Below are 20,542 nucleotides of genomic sequence, written 5' to 3'. Positions count from 1 at the left end.
GAGGGAAGAACATTACGCAGCATCAAACTCAATCAAAGGACTCATGACAGCATGATAAACGTTAAGAATTAATCGCGTTGGTTGTTGTGTATTTGAGTTTGCCCTTCCACCACTAACTCTCGATAGCTTGTCACTAGCACCCCGGTGCAGCACACAGCATATATACATACGTGGCCGGCAAGGAGTTTACCTACTCGCCAGTCTGTAGACCAGTACGGATGTGCCAAAATACATTATGCCAACCGGGCCTGTCGTTAGCATGCCATGACCTTCCAACGCCATTGAAAGCCCACGTATGGATCTCTGAAATATCGTTAAAGAATAAGTCCCGATTCAACCGTCCATGATACGGCCGACTCTATCGATAATGGACGGCGGCAACGGCGGCAGCGGGAGCGGTAGCCCCGCCGTTATATCGCCCGTGATCATGCATCTCTGCCACATTTCGTGGTGTTGGGTTTCCCACAATCGTGGCCATGATCAAACCTTGCGAATACCGTGATCCACTGAGAAGTGCTCGAGAGGCCACCGAATAATGAGTTCGCTCATAAAGTACATGCATCTGGAGGACTGTTGCAAGTGGGGACCTATCTTGGGCAAAGGTGTGGTGAATCTTGCGATGTCTCCCAGGCCACTCTAGGCAAGCGTTTGTGATGCCTAGATGCATCCCGGGAATGTATTATTATGAGGCGTTTCGCTTCAACAGTACCCAAATGGGCCATGGCCATGTTCGGCAAATCCCCTTATGTGCTGCCTTGGGATACATGTTCCCTAATGGCGAGGCGTAGGCCGATTCCTAGACTCCGGCTCGAGACATAATGTACGAAATCATAAGGGATCAGCATCAGAGGCTGTCGCGAGGCCTTAAGCTCGGGTCCAAAAAGGGGAGCCGAGCGTTTGTACAACGCCGCTTCAATAACGTCGCGCCACGAGATTGCCCTTTTCAGAGCCGGGGCATCCAAAAGTGGGTTGACGCTCTTGGTGATATTACCGTCAGAGGACGGAAGGCGCACCAGAAGCTCCGGTAAGGTAGTCTGGGAGACTGAATAAGGAACAGACCTAGTTCACTTTTTGAGCCACCGATGATCCTCTTTGCATCCTCTTACGGACATGATGAGCAGCGGCCGCTTGGCTGATTGCTTGAAGATGTCGGAGAAAGGACGTTTCAACGCTCGCACCAGGAAAGTATATCTTCAGACCATTAGCAGGCCTGAGCCAAACAAACTTAACCCCAAGTCTTGACCATCGTGATGCCCAGAATTGCGGACTTGACCTCCGGGGACCAGCGGGCAAAAGCATAAACGTTCAGGTAGAGGCGATGCGCATCAAATGCTTGGCTTTCCCAAACAGTGTCAAGCAGCTCGTTCGGTCAAGAATTGAAGCCCCCATTCCGTATTCTATGAAGCGATATACTTTGGCATCCCGCAGTTGCACCAGTGGTACCATTGTGTTTGTTGTCAGTCGCCTCCGGCACCAAAAGACAGGTGTTCCGGTTTGAGGCTTGGGAAAGGCACTTAGTTCGAACGTTGAGATCTTGGAATATCACTACCGATAGTCACGATTCCACTATTGTATTTGTATTTTATCTGATGTTGTGCGCGTAACACCTGTTGAAGGGTAGGGTAGCGCAGCGTAGCGTAGAATCGCGGCTCAGAGAACACCTACTAAGATAGGGGTGTCTCAAAGCCAGGCCCTGTACCAGTTTCGTTGGCGGTGAACCTTTTTGAGAGTCCAGAAAGTCGGTAAGTTGATGTTTGGAAACTCTAATGCTCGGGGAGGCCTAAGGGGAGCATGAGGTGTGTGTATCAAGGTGAAGATGGGGTTTCCAGAAGACTTCCGGAAGAGGCAATGCATGTTGATTCAAAGGGGAAAGTCGGGCAGTGCGAAAAGCGTGGCGGCGGGAGCGAGACCGAGCAAAATGGAACAAACTCGACGCCAAGCAAGGCTTAGTTGCTTCACACCTCTCATCAAAGGGCGTTGCTAGCCAGTGCCCATGTATCCAGTACATCGAGTCCGATGGAGAGCGCCAACAACCTGCTAACCTACCTTAAGCGGCCTAGAGAAAGGGGTAATGTCGAATGTGGGTGGTTCTCTTGTCCTTGGCCGCGATTCTAAGCCCGATATGGCGGAGATGGGCATGAAATATCCCGAATCTGTGGAAGTAAGGACCCGAAAGGTTGGGCGAAGTCGCTACATACTTAGTATGCGGACAACATGGGCGGCAGCTATTGGGTTTCTGGTAAGTGGCCGCCGACATGGTCGGTCAACCAGTGGCTCGGTACGTGGGAGCAACGCCCTTTTAGTGAATCGAAGCGGTGAGCAGAAATGCCGCCGCGCTACTGAATCTATCTACCAAGACATGACATTTCCAATATGCTTCCTTGATACTTGTCCAACTGACTGATGAAGTTGATGAGGCTCTTTTTTGCTGTGAATCATGACAGCGGATCTACCCAGGTATCCTGGTCCGCGCAAGGGACTGACAGCTGCAGCAAGGGTGACCTTGTCCAATAGCGAGCAGCTGGATGGATGATAATGGCTGGCGTACAGTGATGTTGACCTGCTAACCTAGCCGTAGGTAGTTCAATTTGGCGCTACGCATGCCACTGACCGCCCTTTTCCAATGAACGATGTCTTGCAGCTGACCTAGTTATGACATGCATCTTGTGGATTCTTTCTTTCAGATTGCCGTCAATTATCAGGATTCGTGATCCACTAGATAGATCGGTTCGTTCAGTCTTGCAGATCTATGGAACGCCATCCGGCCCATCTAAAACACAATGAGTAGCACTCCTTTTACATCTTGGGGTATGCATACCCTTCCTGAATCAAGTCCTAGCGTCATGGGCAATCTAGTTACTGAGTTGAGAGTTCACAAGAAGATACGCGCATATGTTGATGTTTCAACCAGCTGAGTAACACTGAGTGGAACAGTGAAAGACACAATTCGGGCTACGTAATATGCTAGGCCCTGATTTCTGGAAGATGGTTTAGAGGAGCAGCCATGCCGGGAGAGGGCGGTGAAGGGTTCTTCGTAATGGGTGCGCAGCAGCGAATTGCTTCGTTTTGTGATGCTGTGTTCATTCCATGGGCGTTTTCTCGAGTCGGCTGGTTGGAAAGGCGAAGACGCCACCGAAATTTGACAGCCAACGATGGTCTTCATGGCGCAAAGATCGATCGATGGGTCCCGAGAGGATGGATAAGCCTACGTCGGACGGCAGTTGGATAGAGCAGGGAAGGGCCTCTTCAGTAAGTAGAGAGAGAAATTCAATTCAGTGGCCCAGCGTCATGGCTTTACGGTGGCTAGCTAGAGGCGGAGGATGTCAAAAGCTTGCCTAAGCCATGTATCCAGCTGGAGGCCAAAATTGGTATGCACCTATCCTGAGACAGGCATGGATTACGAATGGGCAATGCGGGTTGTGGTTTCGAGAATGATCAAAAGTTTGAGTACCTCATTAGCTAGCTACTTACCTACCTACTCAGGTACTGTACTATAGCTTGGTAAGGTAGGTATGCAAATGCGCTCAGACATCAAGTATTTCGACCAATGGATAGCGGGGAGGATTGGGACCGATCACTGGGAGCGGGAGGGACGGAATTACCCTTGTTCTTGTTCGAGACTGGCCATTTAGCAGATTGACTTCTTTAGAGCTTAGCTGTGGATTCCTTGAGAACAGTAGCTAATTGTCGCATGTAATCATCTGATGTCTGATTCTGTCTCATGATCACCTGTCATAGTCCCGAGCACGGCCACGGGACGTGTTAGGCCCGCAATCAATCACTTCGGCGAGCTAGAAGTGGTCTGGCTCTTGTCCACCTATAATTCAGCCTTCTACTCCGTAACCTTGCTTTACATCTATCTACATATATGTACATCAGCCTGGTTCACCTGGCAACCGGAGCCACCATGATTGGTGTCATGCGACTCTGGGGCACAGCACAACATGGTGTTGTTGGCCAAAGATGGACCAACATGCAGAGCGTTGAGCTTTGCTGTGAAGATGAACGAACAGTTCATGAAACAACTACTTGAGAAGAATGCAGGAAACATATCATACAATCGACGACGATAATTTTCTATTCAAAATGAGACGGTATATGTGTCTCAATGCCAGCGGTTATGGAATGTCAACTCTCATCTCGAGGACATGCGTGGTTTTGATTGGTTCACGCCATATGGTTACCGCTGGTGATGATGCAACGGAAACTCTGAATTGATCAAACGTTTGCAAACGAATTGTATGAGACTCGTCTGAGCATCTGGTTTTGTGTATTGGCGTATTCGTATCGACAATCAATTGAGCGGTTAGAACAAAATATGTATGTATGTGAGAGTTTTAACATATGTAGATGATCCCCTTGTCCCCTGCAACAGCTACCTAGGTACTGTGTCAACGGTTGCTTGGGCAATGCGCCAGCAACGATATAACCCACCACGACCCTATCACCAGACGTCTCGAGCACCGCATCAAATCGCCTCAATTCAACTCCACATGTATCCTCCACCAAAAATCGCAGCCTTCTGAGGTAACTAGACATCTTCATCCCCGCATTGCTCCAGCTTTGCTGTCGATCAATCATAGGTCCGTCCATCTGCCGCTGCCGCTGCCAGACTGCCTCTGCAAATCACCACTTCCAACACTCGGATCAACCCCTTGCACAAGGTGCACAACCATAGTGCAGTCGCTTCGACATCTGTAATAGTGCCACGGCTGTTGTGCTACTACTGTTCTACACCTCGTATCAACTCTACCAAGCACTGCTATCCAGCATCCGTTGCCCACCATGCGATACAACCTCATCCAAATGATCCTGCGCAGTGTCGCTCTGCTCATGACGCTCCTCCTAACGGCTCTCATCGGCAACGTCATGGCGTCAAATATTGACGCCGCAGGATCTGCAACGGCTGCCGTCAACTTTATCATGTTTATCGCCATTGTCTGCTGGATCGTTTGCATCGTCGGCCTTCTCGCTTTCTTTGTTTCAGCTCTCGACAAACCACTCATGCAGCTACCATTGGATGGCATAGCTGTTCTTTTCACCTTTATCGGTGCTATTGTTCTTGCAGCAAAGCTACGTGTCGTTAACTGCGGAGATATTAACCCCAAAGCTCTGCCTGGAGACTGGATCGCCTGGGGCTCAGCGAGTGATGAGGGACGGTGCCGTCGACTACAAGCAAGCACTGTCTTCATATGGTTCCTGTTCGCCTGCGTGTCTGGAAGTCTCCTTTTGACCATCAGAACTGCACGCAATCAGTTCGGCTCGCTCCGCAGTGCCGCTTCACGGCCATCAATGTCTCAGATCTCTTCAAGCGTTTGACGAGCCCTAAACACATCAGAAAACCATAATATAACGGCTCAGCTGCGTAAAGGGCGTCCGGTCATGATCTTGTTGGCTCTTTGCTCTGGTACCATCAGCGCAAGCGTCATGACCACAAACTCTATGGAACACGATTTATGTGCTTCCTACAGCTCCGTTACACCAAAACCGCTGAGGGCACCACCAACTCTTGGGTGTCGGTATCAAGTTGCATTAGGATATAGAGACCGTTCGGCATTAAGGATTATTATACCAGGATTGTTAGATGTATTAGTCTTTCGGAAGGGGAGTTGGGACGGGTAGTTCATTCAGACTGGTTTTGGATGAAGGATAATGATCATGCAGTGAATGAAACTCTAATATAAGGACGCTTTTGGTTTTCAAGATTTCACTGGATATCCGGTTGTTAATACACTAGGTTCGTGCTGGAAGAGAGTCTCTTGGTTGACAGGAGGAACGAAACAAGCATATTTGAAATCATATATTATTGAAAGAAAGAAAACATATGCATATTTACACCCCAACACCTTATGAAAGACATGCATATTACTCAGGTCATCCATTCATATCGAGATCGGATCGTCTGGTTTGAAGTATGTCTATAACGTAGCTGCTGTTTCCACAACACCCGCCGCCTTGAAGGTCGCCTTATTTGTCAATCGAATGTCGACGTTATGCGCCCACTCCATGTATCGAGACCAACCTAGATAACGGCTGGTTAGAGAACTCATCAATCTTGGATAAATGGTGATATAAGTAAGTGAATGAGTTACTCACTCCAGTAGGCAAATTTGCGACCAAAGTATTTACCCATCCAGGGCACAATCATCATTGTCAATATCAATTGTAGTTGCTCGAGGCTACGCTCCCACTCCGCTTGAGCATCGGTATCGGAGGTATCGGAGTATATGTCGTCGGTAGATATAGATGGGAGAGAGTCCAGATCGTCCTTGTCATCTGACATGGACGCATCATGGAGGTCAACAAGGGAGGAGTCGGCAGCCATGTTGGCAGTCTTGATGTGAGTGGCCTCAGTACAGATGCGCTCAGCCAATGCAATTCGGGATATGTCTGCCAACCACAGGACGTTGGGGATGTCTTCTGAGGGTCGTGAAGTTGGTCTTGGGCGTCAGGTTGAGAGGTAGGTAGTTAGCTATTTTAGAGTAACTTCTTTGTTAAAAGACTGCTGAGTCCCAGGTGTTCCAAGTACAGTGCAGTACACGGAGATCGCTGCCGTATCGCCAGATGTAATTGCGTCGCGATAATCAGCAATGGAACCTCCCGTCGGTCGAGGATTGATAGTCGTTACAGTTGTAAAGGCCGTAGTCGCATCGGGGCCCGGAGCTAGGCTCCGACAAGAACTGGGGGAAGCTCTAACGAGCTTCTCGATTGATTGGGTGCGGACCACTTTCAAGATCATCACGTGGACATCCTCGTGACTCTCCATCGTGAAGCCTGGGGCCGCCTGCGCTTTGGTTTGGGCTCTGGTTGACTCAAGGTATCGCTCACCCGGCCCATGACGTTGGACTGGTCTCCCTCTACATCCTAAACCCACAACTAAATCCATCAAAGGAAGCGTATCAACAGCGCGCGCAAACTCTGCGATCCAAGAATACAAACGATATATCATTGCGCGAGAAGCCCCAAGCCAAAGATCTTCGCAGTACCTTATACGAAGAAGCCGCCCATTTGCGACACCCACATCCAGCAAAAACCCCCAATAAACCAGCAACTGGCCATTAACAGCAAAATCAAGAAACAGCCACATAGCAACCATGGAGGGCGAGGTGAGTGACAAGCCTGCAACAAATTGCACATATGCTTCATAACAACCCTTATTGAAGAGGCTGCTGGGACATGACACGAAATACAACCTACTGTGCCTACCCACTACAATACAGGCCTGGCTTTGAAGTTCAAATGCTTGTGCCATGCTTTTCATGTACCCTCTGAACCACACAGGCCCAATCTTTTACCCCTCCAAAACCCTCGAGTGCTTCATCAACGAGCCTATCAGGTTCTTCTTATCGCCCTTTACCCCACTACCTCTTGTTGGTGCGGCGAAAGTACCTCTGGTTTTGTTGTACACCACTTTCTGGGGGGGAAGCAGGCGATTCGACATCGATTTATTTTACTGTTTAGGCCTTTGACTCACATTTTCCCAACCGCCACCTTCACATCATCATCTATCCTCTACAGCCACAAAACAACACCGCATCCCTCAATCGAATTTCCTACTAACCTCGTCATTCTTTTTGTTCTATTTGCAGGTACCAACAGAACGCAAATCACGCAAATCCGTTGCCTTCACCGACGAACAAGTTGTTGTCGACGCTGACGGTTCAGTGACCATGGTCAACGCTACCGAAGAACCCAAGGATACGGCTCAGTCCCATACGCCTCGTACGCCGCCGCTTTCTGCCGCCCTTGAGTCCTTTACTGATTCGCAAACGACAGCCGCTGAGGACCTTCCCCCAGCTGAGGATGGTGGTCTCGACCTTTCCCTGCTCAAGAAGAAGAAGAAGAAGTCAAAGAAGGTCGACGATGCCGACGCCGACGCCGACGCCGACGCTCCCCCCGCTGACGATGCGGCACCTGCCGAGGATGGAGGCCTTGACCTGACTCTGAAGAAGAAGAAGAAGAAGAAGGCCCCCAAGGGCGATGATGACTTCACTAAGCAGCTCGAGAAACTTGAGCTCAAGGAGGGCGAGGAAGTCGAGGAGATTCCTCAGGAGCAGGAGGGTGACATGAACGAGGGAACTGGCATTTGGGCTCACGACGAGACCAAGACCATTGGCTACAGCATGCTCCTTTCTCGCTTCTTCCACCAACTCACCGAGAGAAACCCCGACCACACTTCCCCAGGAACCAAGAGCTACAAGATCCCCCCTCCCCAGTGCATGCGAGAAGGCAACCGAAAAACCGTCTTTGCCAATATCGCCGATATTTCTAAGCGTATGAAGAGAACTGAGGAGCATCTTACCGCCTATCTTTTTGCCGAGTTGGGCACCAGCGGTTCCGTTGACGGAAGCCGAAGGTTGGTCATCAAGGGTCGTTTCCAGCAGAAGCAGATCGAGAACGTTGTCCGAAAATACATCAGTAAGTTTTTTTGCAATTTTGCGACTGCGGGTGTCTGTTTGCTGATTATCCCCTCTTTCAGTCGAGTATGTCACCTGCAAGACCTGCAAATCCCCCGATACCGAACTCAACAAGGGTGAGAACCGTCTTTACTTCATCACCTGCAACAACTGCGGCTCCCGACGAAGTGTTACCGCTATCAAGACTGGTTTCTCTGCCCAGGTCGGCAAGCGAAGAAAGATGCAGGGCTGAGCTGCTCCACGATCTTCTCTTCCTTCCGATACTGCCCCGCCCACTGCCAACAAGGTTCTTGGCTTGGTGTTTTGGGGAGGGCATGTATCTTGGTAGTGTTCCGTTTTAACTATGCAGTTGAGTCTATGCTGCAAATGAGCGGCTTCTTTCTTCAGCTGTATAGTCTCGATGACGGATGCATTTTTCGGATTTTGCTTTAGGCATTGCTAATGGCCGTCTGTTCCGCAAATTATGGTATTTGGTGTCAAAAGGAGTGATGCTGGACCGTACAACGGGTACCGGGCTGATGATGTGGCGTATGGATTATGTACACGATGCCGAAGTGAATCAAGACTGCAGCCAAAACCACCAGTCGCTTATGCATGAGTGACAGCAAAGAAGATGCGTATTTGAATATGTTCAGTGCCATGATTTTATAGAGACGCGAGGTAGATGTGTACACAATAAGTATGCAAGTAAATTACATACCGAAAGGTCTTACTAATGGGAGAACAGCGTATTTCACACGCCTTGATATGTGGTAATCCAACCACGAATCCACCCCTTGCTGTTATCTCTGGAAATTTGTGAACTAGTACTCACACCACTACCTAGGGTGTGAGAAACAGCTTGTACATAAGGGAGAAGCTCTGTAGCAACAGATGATTTTCCCCAGACGCAAACTAAGTACATAAAAACAATGCCCAGGTTATTCTCCTAGGCCAACAATAAAATCCCCTTTTTTTGCTGTGCATGTATGCGTGTTGCATTGTAATGTGTATAGAAGTCATCTGCGTTGATATATGCCGTAATCATAACACTGGCAGCCATTCATGTCTCAATGCCACTTGGGGCATATCTCGAATGAGCCTTATACTGTACAAATGATGAAAAATATGAGAGATTGACGAGTCGAGCATCAGCCTCCCTAGCAGCTGACCTAGAGCTGCCCACGAGAATTGGCGAGTTAGCTGCCATAATCAAATATTGAGCCACTCATTACAGTATTGTGCTCGTCAACTTGGGGGCCGGCAGCATTCTGAGTGGCGTTATCCAGCGTGCTGTCTAACTCTACTCGAGCGGCTTCGAAGGTAGAGCGGACCCATTCACCGAGACGATGCTTCTCCACATGCTGATGGAGAATCTTATCCTCCAGCTTCATGATGTCGATCAGCTTTGTCCGGAAAGATGCCTCAAAATCGCGGAACCGGCGGTCGAGGTTCTCGGTAAAAGCACCAAGAGCCTCGTGCGGAGACAGAGGTCGGAAAGGCTCATGTGGATCTTCTGTATTCAAATCAGAATATGTTCCCCAGAAGTTAGATGAACATTTCACTTACGGAAGCTGATGCAGTCGGTTAGCATTGAATAGAGCTCAGTCTCTGCCAATCTCTCAACCACCTGACGATCATCCTTGAGCTGTGTGTCGTTGATCTTAGCCCAATCATCGCGTATAAATAGTCTCCTCCAAATCATCCGCTTAGCCTCTTTGACCTCGTCACTGTGGCAGCTACTCTCGGCAACCAAAAGAGCTAGCCAGAATGGATTGGGAATCTCAGCGCGGGACTCAGGCTTCAGGTAAATCAAGGTCAGGAGGTCAATGAGTGTCATTGCATCCAGAGCCTCGTGCTTTAGAAGCCGCCTCATGCCATCCTCAAATATCTGATGCTGGGCCTTCTGACGCCGCGGTATGTTCATGCTATGAACTTCCATTGCGAAATTAAGCGCTGCGGCGTCATCCACAGCATCGTATGTGCTGGGGAGAACCTGGTTGTAGAGTTGATCTTGGATCCTGATGGCAACTAACTCTTGGTCGACCTTCTTGAGTTTCTCCTCGGCACGCGCCTCGTCGGCGTTCACCTTGAGGCCACCCGAACCAGTGTTCTTCTCCTCGAGCTCGGCAAGAAGAGCAAGCTTTCCGAGACTCAACTCAATCTTCTTATTCCATACTTGCTGTTCCTTGGTAAGTGCAAGGGTTACGAGAGTGTCTGCGCTGTGGCCGACGTCTTTCTCCTGCTGCACATCGTTGATCCACGATATTCGCGCCAGTTCAGGCTTGCTACGCAGAAACTGGGTCTTATAACCCAATTTGTCAAGATCGAATTCCAGGACAGCTTCAACTCCGTGTTTTTGGAGCAGGAACTCGTATGCCGGGAATGCAAATGACTGGCCGTAGACGGAGAAGCTGTTCTCCAATTTGGCTTTTTTGTTGTCCCTCAGTCGTTTCAAGGTTTGCGTTTCAACAAGTGACAAGTCTGGCTCAGCAAGGCGATCTTCGAGCATTTGGATATGATCTAGCAAAATCATAGGGAGAGCACGGAGGCATTCGTGCTTCTCAGCGATAGAGGCTCCCTCCTCCCACCTGCCTGATCGCGCTAGGGCAAGGGGCTTCTCAAATGAACTCGTCTTGTATAGCTTAGCAAATTCCTGCGACATGGTCTTTAGATCAGGGCGCGTTGCTGACCAACGAGCATATTCCAGAACTGAAGTAAGCATTCCATCGACGAGTGTTGGCATTTCTTCGAAAATCTTGGATTTCATCTTATGGTCCTGCTGATTTGAAGCCCTGGCCGGTTCACCTGAATCCTGATCCTTAAGCAACCATTGATCTGCGAGATCGACCAGACGTTTAATGTTGTTGGCAACGAAATGAGAACCAGTCCATGGCTCGGGAAGGTCGTCGTATCCGTCGCGAAGAATACCTAGGCGCAGTTCTTCAAAGCCAAGACCGTAAGCGCTTAAGCTGTTCTTTCGGAAATCGAGCGCTGCGACATGCGTGCAAGTGTTGATTTGGATAGCTTCGTGGAGCATTGAAGTTAGCTTGGCGTCGTCAAGCAAATGCTCCCTATAGAGCGTCTTGATGACTTGATACGCCCAAGCTACAAGTATCTCGAGACGGAAAACATCCCGAGTAAACCAGTATCGAACTCGATCAACCTCACCAACCTCAGCAACAGGGTTGTGTTTATCATCTTGATGAATGAACTCGACAATGTAACCAATGAGACTCTTCTTAGCATTCGCTGGTCGTGATGCAGTGAAGGCTTCGTGTCGTTTCCAGAGCAATGTAGCCACATGCATCTTCTCGGCATCATATAGCAGACTCCAACGTGTCTTGCGATCGAGGTCTGCCCCCATGATCTTGAGCTGAGCAATCAATCTCTCCAGTGCAGTCGACCGAGCGCGGAGATTGTCCTCTAGCGAAGCCGGGAGAGTGGAAATAAAAGGAGTGTTTGAGCTTAAGATCTCGTGGCTAACTTCAAGTGCGGCATGGGCAACTTCTTCGTTAGAAAATTTGATTTCTTGTCGTCCGTCGAAAACCAGAGGATTGTCTTGTTTGACACCGTAGAAAACGGCCTGTTCGATCTTGCTCTTCGCAGAAACCTTGGGGGGCTTGTCGCTAGCAAACTTATCCACGTCAGTTGTCACGATTCGCACTGCGCCGGCACCTCGAACCATGAGGACCACAGCGGGATTCTTTGTCCTAGGTCGATGAAGTCGATGCTCTTCGTGGCTAAGGGCTGGTGAAGCTTCTTCAAACCCCGAGCCGATGATTTCATGTACGTCGTCTTCGCGGAAATCAACAACATCTTCGAAAGCGGCAGGTAAAATGTGACTGTCGGTTTGGAGCTGCGACTCAGGAGACTGAGGTGGTACAGCAATTGATGCGATGACAGTGGCGCGATCGAAGACGACGAAAGCAACCAGGGCAGGGCGAGGAAGATATAGACGTGGTCGTGCGGTATCGGAGGGTGAAGATGGTGCACTATATGAAGTTATGGGACGGATCATCCCTACTTGGCATCCTTGGGGCGTCAGGATTGCTTCAACCAAAGTGTAGCGAGCCGTACTTCGCAAAGTCAGGCTGACAAGTATCAGAAGATGCTGCACCGAGGAATCGTCGGTGGCCATGGCCTCGCTGAGCCTACTCAACTCAAGGTACTTGGATTCCAAGCCCTTTGGCACGTAAGTAAAATCAACTGCCTCGAAAGAATCATGAGGGTATTCCTGAGATGCGGGATCGATCTCCTGGAGGGCGGCAATGATAGTTCCACGCACGTCTGCGTCGCCAATCACCTCGTTATGCCCTCCGCGGTGGACTCTCCATGCATGCAGTCGGCCTCTGCTGGTGAGGGCCACGATGTTTCTCTCGCCTGTTCGGGAGGATCGGTCCGCGCGGACAGCTGCAACATCTCCTTTGAGAGACAAGTGTTGAAAAGCATGTCGAATGCTGCCAAAGATTCCACCTGTAGAGGGCGATAGGCTATTGCGGAGAAATTGTACAGAAATGGCAGGGCGGCCTTGGCCGTCACGCACATTCATGTAGGCAAGGCGACCAGAGTTGAAGGTGAGGATAAATCCGGCGGATTCGGCGTTCGTGATAGCCACAACCTTTTCCCCAGTCTGCATTCCCGATATAGTGTACTCGACTCCAGTCCGATCCTTCTTCATGAAGACAAATGTAGCCGCGCTCGCAATCGACTCCCAATAGACGACTTTTCCACTGCCTCCCATGACCACAACCAGTCCAGGCTCTGCTGAGGACGCAGACGGCGATACGAGGCATCCCACAGGAAGGGAATCATTGGGTTTGGACGTTGATGGGAGGTTGAAGGAAAAAGTTTCGGGTGATTGCGATGTCGACGTGTAGGGCCAGACAAGGGCGTGTGTTTGGGTGAGAGAAAGAGCATAGCCTGTGGGGAAGATGTCGGCAGTTTGGTAGGCTGTGATGATACGGATGAGTACGTTTTCGAGAACTAAAGTTGTGGTATCCAGACTTACCGGACCAATCTGTACGAATCCTATCAGGTAGGGCTGGAAGCTTACTGACGCAGTATGCGTTTGTGCTTGTCTGGACAATCTCACCGTTAATATGCAACAGCATCATCGCAACATAGAAAACATCAATTCTTACCAAAACAAGACTTCCGTCGCCTTTGTTAGCGGCGCGGTCACCATGCTTTGCCTTCTTCGCGCGGACATTCAGTTCCTTGCGCAGCACTGGGCTGGGGCTGTCGGGAGGCTCGATGTTTTTGTTTTTGTTTTTGGCAGGTAGAGTTGCGACTTTGCCATCCGTCTTTACCTCGATCATGTCCTGCTGGGCATCGGGGTTGACAAAAGTCTGCTCTGTCAAGGGAACTCTCTGTCTCTTGGCTTTTGGCTGCTGGGCGACATGTTCGGAGCTCAAGGGACGTTGGCGGCGGCGTGAACGAGTTGCCGTCGCAGGGCCACCCTGAGCGACAGATGGAGAAAACATTTTGGGTGAATCGCAAACTGGACACGGAAGGGATCGATATCGATGGTTGTAACAAAGAAAGAGGTCGCGAAATAAAACCTGTAGTGTCAAAATGGCGATGGAATCAGCCGCGTGGTCATAGAGGCATCTTGCGGCGTCAACGTGACGGGTGATCGTGATGGATCGTCGACGTGAACGGAAGAGTGTGAGCGGGTGGACTTTGTGATGGATGGGATGGATGGAGAGAAAACTGGCGTGGCCTTCCTTGGGATGTGCTGGTCGAAGCCTGTAAAGAGCAGTGACGAAGCGTGTACCGGGAGCCAATCGAACAACAAAAAAGCTGGCTGGTTAACCTAGCTACGGAGTCTGGCGCGCTATGATTGGCTCAAAACTGGACGGTGCCTTTCTCGAGGTGTGCTAGAGCTGCTACTATGAGCTGGCATTGCCTTGAAGCCCCTTGAAAGCTTCAGTTGGTCAGTCGCACAAATACCAATCAGAACCTTCATGTTCAGCCGCTAGTCTTATGTACCCCACTGGAGATCGCATGCAGAAGGTTCCATGTTGCAGAGCCTCTGTTTAAGGTACCTTTTGGCTTGTGGTACCTTACCTTAGTCAGAGCTGAGGTCGAGACAAAGCCTTGCGCTCAGGTATTCTTGGCCTCTCGATACATTCATTCGGTCCCGTCGAACTCGACCTGGGACGGGTGCAAACAACCATCATCAATTGGTTCTTTCTGTTCGGGTCACAAATGCATCTGATCATTTCACCAAAGGTTCTTATTTTATTTTATTTTTACTGGTGGTTTCCTTGCAAATATACGAATATCTTACCCTCTTACTACCCGCGAAGGAACCTGGATGCAACATGCTGGGCACATTGTTGCAAAAGCAGTTAGGGACCAAGAAAACTTGAGACCTTGGCAGGCAATGCCAAAAATGGGCTTACTAAAGAGTTTCCTGCAGTTTATAATATATACATGGGTAGGTAGATTAGCTCAGTCTTTCTGCCATTAAGATTAATCTTCCCAGTTTTCTCGCATCCCCTAAGGGCAGGTATGTCGGGTGTCAGGCAGGTCATAGGTAGGGTTCGCAATGATTTTCTCCTTCATGAAGTTGTTTGTGGTGGGATTCTTTGATGGAAGATTGTAGTATACCGTTAGGGTCTCATTTTATTGGTGTAGGGTATACTTGGAGCTTTGTGGAATTGTAAGTGATATACAGTCCTCCATACCTCTAGGGTAAGACACTTAAATTTAAGTCGATGATGCACATGGCTTTTCCGATCTGATAATGGCCAAGTCGAAGAGATGATCGTGAAATTCAACAATCGCCACATGGCATGACGTCCAACGGTTTCGTCTTCACTCCAATGTACAGTTGCTAGATATAATCCGAAAGATTATACTACTACCAACGTCCACATCCACCATCTTGAAGCCTTGATCTCCAGCGAAACCACGTGGCCAGCAAAGATCCTGTTAAATGCCTGCTCTGTGCCGAACCCGCTAGATCCATCTACTTATTAGCTCATCATTCAACGTTCATGGTGACGGGCTGATAAGAACCTGAAAATGAGACGGTTTTCCACGGCGGTAGTTATAACTGATCCACTCGTCAAGTATCAGGCTCATGTTGCTGCTGGTCTCTACGCCCCTGACCCATCTCAGCATAGGCTCGCACGGCACTTACACAAGGTATATACCCGAATCAAAGACTACTCCCCCCAGGCAGAGTATCGCCAGCGCCTGAGTCAAGTAGCCCGCCTGACAGAGGCAAAGCCCAAGGAAGAAGCAAAAGACGATAGTCAAAATATCCTTGCGTTACGGAATCACTCAATATGGCGGAACCCATTATTCAGGCACCTCCTCTCAACACCCGAAGGAAAAGAGAGTCTCGCTTTGACACGGACACTCACAAACCATGAGTCTGCCATCGAGATAGATTCACCTCGAGGATTATTCTTGTCAGGAGAAGTTGGTACTGGAAAGTCAATGCTCATTGACTTACTCGCTGAGGGCCTACCAACTGAGCGGAAGAGGAGGTGGCACTTCAATACATTTATGCTGTACACTATTTCACAACTCGAGCAGCATCGAAAGACAACTTCCAGAGCCAGTGAAGGCGAAACAGACTACTCCATATTATGGATGGCCAAAAAGCTGGTCGACGAATCCCCCATCCTCTTTCTTGATGAATTTCAATTGCCTGATAAAGCAGCCAGCAAGATTCTCAGTCATCTTTTCATCTCATTCTTTCAGCTTGGCGGTGTTCTTATCGCATCTTCTAATCGTATGCCGGAGGAGCTTCAAAATGCCATGGGAGTTGATTACACGCCCGCACCGACAAGGGGGCTGATTCGCAAGTTCTTTGGCAGTGCAGTTCGGGCCCGAGGGGAGCTATATGGATCTACCAGCGACTTCGCAAACTTCCTTGAAGTTTTAAAGGCTAGATGCGACTTTTGGCAAATAGAAGGAGCTAGAGATTGGCGAAGAAAGGAGGAAACGATCAGCCCGCCAGCTGTGACCGGAGATGCTGTCGAAGGTGAAGCCGGCATGCAGGAAGTGCATACTCAGGACAAGTCTGAGTCTGGCGAAAAGAAGCCAGTCAACTATTATCTATCCAAAGATGAGCAGGACAAATGGCGAGAACGAGTCGAGACGGCTGTGGCGTGGACGGGGCCTCAACCTTTGCCATGGGAGCCATCGATCATAGTGGTATATGGTCGACAGGTACACACACCTCGACATTACAACGGCTACGTATTATGGGACTTTGAAAGCCTTGTGGAAACATTCGGCCCAGCTGATTACATTACAATGGCCTCTACTTACCATACCTTCATCATTGATAATGTTCCCATTCTCACGCACGCAAAGAAGAATGAAGCTAGGCGTTTCATCACGCTCTTGGATGCCCTATACGAAGCTCGCTGCAAACTGATAATCCGAGCTGGAAACCCACCGGATACTCTCTTCTTCCCAAAGATGAAAACCCCCGCGATTGAGAAGACGAACAGCGCAAATGAGCCAGACAACCTCATATCCGAAACAATTGCCGAAGTCTATCAAGATCAAATGTCTCCATTCCGACCGAATGTTGCCTATTATGACACAAAGTCGAGCACCTCCTCATATGATCCCGACCAAGACTCTGATTTTGGATTACAAAAAAAGGCGGTTGATTTTGCAAACACCAGTGCTTTTACCGGAGAGGATGAGCGTTTCGCGTATAAGCGAGCAACCTCTCGGCTATGGGAACTGTGCAGTGCACAGTGGCATGCCAGGACAGGAGATTGGTGGCAACCGCTGCCTATCGAGGCTCGGCACTGGGAGGGAGGTCAAGTCTCACAGCGCTTTGAACATAAGATCGGCGCTAAGCGACTGAGCGAGAATGAAGGCATGGGCCAAAGTTTGGAGGTTGATGAGATGGCTGGGTTATCAAAATGGAGGGTCGAGGATCTCAGGAACTCCGATAGGAGAGCGTAGAGCACCACCACCCAGCTGAATAACAGAGAAGCAAGCGTATAGTGCATACAGTTACTTGAAAACAAGCAGACATAACCCATTCCGTGAAAATCAGTTACTCATACGAGAGCAATATCTAGGTAGTCTATGACCGGATATACCGTTATGCCAGACTCCAAAACGCCATGCACCTGTATCTTGCTTGGTCTACTCATACACTACCCAACCCGAGCTCAGCTTAGAGGTTTGTCACGCCTGGGGTCCAGCCCTCCCCTATCCTCTTTATATCATCAGCAAACTTGCGACTGGTGATCTTCTTGCCCCCTCTCCCGCCTAGGGGAGCATGCTCATCCGGGTCATAAAATGGGTTCTGTAACAACTTGACATATGCATGCTGCATGGCCCGAAACACGGGCTTAAGCTCAGCATCGCGTAGGCCTGCAGCAGCGCCCCGACTTGCAGCTACCGGGGCATTACCATCGACACGCCGACCGCGCATATCGACAAGACAGACCATTCGAACGCCTGTGTTGGTCTCGAAGCCGTAGGCGGCAAGGCGGTCATCCACAGCGTGGAGAAGCCCAAAGTCTCCCGAGAGGCCAACCCCTGAGACTGCGTTGGTCTTGGCGCGCAGATCAAAGACATCGATGGTGGAAGAGAGCAGGAGGGAGAACTGGAGAGGTGTGCGAATCGGAGCGAACGTATTTGTTACTGGATCGAGCGAGGGGAAGATGGAGATATGGAGGGGATTGTTCTGTGTGTAGCCATGGCGCGTCAGCGGATGTTCAGTGAGAATCATAGCATTTTGGCGTTTTATACTGACATTTCGGCCGATAACGCCTAGACAGGCGATTGAAGGTATTGCGGTGGACATGGTTATTACAGCTTGTTGGCGAAGATGAAGGTTGAAAGAGGAAGCTCGGCTTAGTGGGAGCCTCCATGCTCGCTTGGAGCCGGCGGGCAGCCTTAACTTGTAATCCCCACCAGTCTCCAAAGTCAGCATAATGAACAGTCTGCAAGGGAAATGAACATTCAGATTGTAGGAAATATGAGATCCATTTCTGATCGCAATACTGGAAATGTCTATCATAGTTATAGTCCCAAGCTGGAAGCATGATGAGGCGGCTGGAGGCTGGAATGTCTCGCTTTAGTTCGATTGTCTGAAACCGGCCATCAACTGAGAAACCATTATCCCTACATATACATTATTCACGGCATGGGTAAGCTGCACAAAGTCTTCAAGTACGCATACAGAACTGCTTGGTATCCATATGTTTATGCTGTCAAAACAATTCAATAATCGTGAAATTTCATAATCGCTTGCTTGATGCAGCATATCCCACCCTATTAACATACACCCCGAATTCATGATAGGTGGTGAATAGTTCCCAATAAGGAACCATGTGACGACTCACTCAAGGCTTGTATATATCCCTGGTACAGCCAAGCTCGTGCTTTTACTCCGAATACTCATCATCTTCCATGAGATTCGCCGTATCTTCAAGCCCTCTCAGAACCTCCTCAACCTCAGATGGATCTGTAATAGCCCATACGCCCCCTCCCTTCACAAGGTCCTTACCGCGCATGCCAACCTCTTTTCCGACAAGATTGCGGCCGACCTTTCCAGGTCCGACGCCGACCCATCGTCGTATGCGCGCCTCTTGATCTAGGTATTTGATGCTGTCCCACCAGCGAACTGTATCCAGACAGCCGCGGGCCAGCAAATCCTTGAGCTCCTTCTTACAGCAGACTGGCCGCGCTGACACGTTGCTCACGATGGGCAATTTGCCTGGGAATGTCACAACGTCCTCCTTTTCGCGGCCCTCTACCCTGCTGGGTTCTTCTAGGAGCTGGCGCATTACGGTGACTGCTGGTTGCATGATGGGACTGTGGAAGGGGCTGTCGGCTTTGAGACGGACGGCGCGCGGATCGTAGCCAAGGAATTGACGGACGTGGGCGATAAGCGTCTTTATACGCTCAATATTTCCACTCAGTACAATCTGATTCTTGCTGTTTATGTTGGCTATCAAGACTTGTTCAATCGGTGGCAGGTCGGCCTGGTCTTCAGCTGAGATGCCGACAAACTCTCGAATGGCCTGGATCAGGCTGTCCATGTGTTCTGGGTGGGATATAACTGCCACCATGCCATACTCGCCACCATACTTTTCAATTGCATGTTTCGTGGCGTCCGACATGGCCTCTGCCCGTTTACGAACGAGGTGCAAACTGTCCTGGAAGGAGATATAGCCGCCCGCGACGACAGCAGCAAACTCACCTAGTGAGTGTCCCAGTGTCACATCGAAGTGGTCGGTGACTCTAAAGTTGAATTCGCGTTCGAGGATACGCAGGATGAAGATGGACGTAGCCATGATGGCCGGTTGCGCATTGGGTGTCTCAGTGAGAAGCTTTGATGGCCCGTTCTGAATGATGTCGGAGAGCTTGTAACCCATGTGTTCGTCGATCTCGTCTCGTAGCTGCGACGCCGTCGAAGGGAAAGCCTCGAGCCATGGATTCAGCATGCCAACCCGCTGAACGCCCTGGCCGGGGAAGAATAGGGCTGTTCTGGTGCCGCCGCGATGTGTAGAACGCCATCTTTGTTGTGGCAGTTGACGCTTTGGTTGTTGCTGCTGCTGCAAAGCCTGCAATGACGGTCGACTTGAGCTTTGTGAGGAAACAGGAGAGCGAATATGATTAGCTATTGTGTAAGTGCGACAGCACCGCATCGTGGACATCGCGAGCTTGTCCATTGCCGTCTGAGCGGCGGGGCAGAAGATAGAGGTCAGGATGGACAAAGTGAAGATCTCATTCTGAGGAGAAATGCGTAGGCAAGCGGCACGCAAAAGGGTTACAGGAGGAGAAAGAGCATCCCTACTTGCAGTCAACGAAATAAGAAATCAGTCCCAGGTCCCAGACCAAACACACGAGACTGATCACCCTTTGGGGGCCCCAGGCCTTGGGCCTCCTAGTCTACTCGGTCTAGGTCTGGGGTTCGGGAGTTTGCGTGACGTCGGGGTAATGCTAGTGGAACAGGGTACGTACTGATTCCTCGGAATTGGGGGAGTTCTTGAATTGTCATGAAAACCATCGGGACGGGTTTCCCCTTCGTCCATCCAATCATATCGCGATCGCATTATCCGTTGCGTGATTTGGGGTTCCGGGACTGCCCCCACACTTAGAGCCGATGCCCCGACCTCATGCGGCTTCGGAGCTCCGTCGCT

The 20,542-nt window shown here is 49.9% G+C and overlaps 7 protein-coding genes across 7 annotated transcripts; 3 read left to right on the top strand and 4 right to left on the bottom strand.

Annotated features, from left to right (window-relative positions):
- Positions 1-4,785: 4,785 nt before the first annotated feature.
- Positions 4,786-5,319, top strand: FPRO_08071 (related to NCE102 protein; the record flags this gene model as incomplete). The annotated part of the gene is made up of 1 exon (XM_031233803.1): positions 4,786-5,319. The coding sequence occupies one exon, from the start codon at positions 4,786-4,788 to the stop codon at positions 5,317-5,319; it is 534 nt and encodes a 177-aa protein (XP_031083604.1).
- A 599-nt stretch (positions 5,320-5,918) lies between these two features.
- FPRO_08072 (uncharacterized protein) lies at positions 5,919-6,766 on the bottom strand (the record flags this gene model as incomplete). The annotated part of the gene is made up of 3 exons (XM_031233802.1): positions 5,919-6,022; positions 6,097-6,440; positions 6,504-6,766. The coding sequence occupies 3 exons, from the start codon at positions 6,764-6,766 to the stop codon at positions 5,919-5,921; spliced, it is 711 nt and encodes a 236-aa protein (XP_031083603.1).
- Positions 6,767-7,094: 328 nt separating this feature from the next.
- Positions 7,095-8,649, top strand: FPRO_08073 (putative translation initiation factor eIF-2 beta chain; the record flags this gene model as incomplete). The annotated part of the gene is made up of 4 exons (XM_031233801.1): positions 7,095-7,106; positions 7,590-7,722; positions 7,777-8,418; positions 8,480-8,649. 4 exons carry the CDS (start codon positions 7,095-7,097, stop codon positions 8,647-8,649), a joined length of 957 nt encoding a protein of 318 aa, XP_031083602.1.
- A 946-nt stretch (positions 8,650-9,595) lies between these two features.
- On the bottom strand, positions 9,596-13,882 carry FPRO_08074 (related to NUP133 Nuclear pore protein; the record flags this gene model as incomplete). The annotated part of the gene is made up of 4 exons (XM_031233800.1): positions 9,596-9,912; positions 9,966-13,349; positions 13,408-13,477; positions 13,541-13,882. The coding sequence occupies 4 exons, from the start codon at positions 13,880-13,882 to the stop codon at positions 9,596-9,598; spliced, it is 4,113 nt and encodes a 1,370-aa protein (XP_031083601.1).
- Positions 13,883-15,431: 1,549 nt separating this feature from the next.
- Positions 15,432-17,345, top strand: FPRO_08075 (uncharacterized protein; the record flags this gene model as incomplete). The annotated part of the gene is made up of 1 exon (XM_031233799.1): positions 15,432-17,345. The coding sequence occupies one exon, from the start codon at positions 15,432-15,434 to the stop codon at positions 17,343-17,345; it is 1,914 nt and encodes a 637-aa protein (XP_031083600.1).
- A 217-nt stretch (positions 17,346-17,562) lies between these two features.
- On the bottom strand, positions 17,563-18,327 carry FPRO_08076 (uncharacterized protein; the record flags this gene model as incomplete). The annotated part of the gene is made up of 1 exon (XM_031233798.1): positions 17,563-18,327. One exon carries the CDS (start codon positions 18,325-18,327, stop codon positions 17,563-17,565), a length of 765 nt encoding a protein of 254 aa, XP_031083599.1.
- A 454-nt stretch (positions 18,328-18,781) lies between these two features.
- Positions 18,782-20,056, bottom strand: FPRO_08077 (the record flags this gene model as incomplete). Its single annotated transcript, XM_031233797.1, has 1 exon — positions 18,782-20,056. One exon carries the CDS (start codon positions 20,054-20,056, stop codon positions 18,782-18,784), a length of 1,275 nt encoding a protein of 424 aa, XP_031083598.1.
- Positions 20,057-20,542: the final 486 nt, after the last annotated feature.

This window comes from Fusarium proliferatum (genome assembly GCF_900067095.1).
Source record: "Fusarium proliferatum ET1 genome assembly, contig: FPRO_scaffold007, whole genome shotgun sequence".
NCBI classification, from domain to species: Eukaryota; Fungi; Ascomycota; class Sordariomycetes; order Hypocreales; family Nectriaceae; genus Fusarium; species Fusarium proliferatum.
The sequence above is the reverse complement of the archived record's forward strand: the minus strand, read 5'-3'. Positions and strand labels throughout refer to the sequence as shown.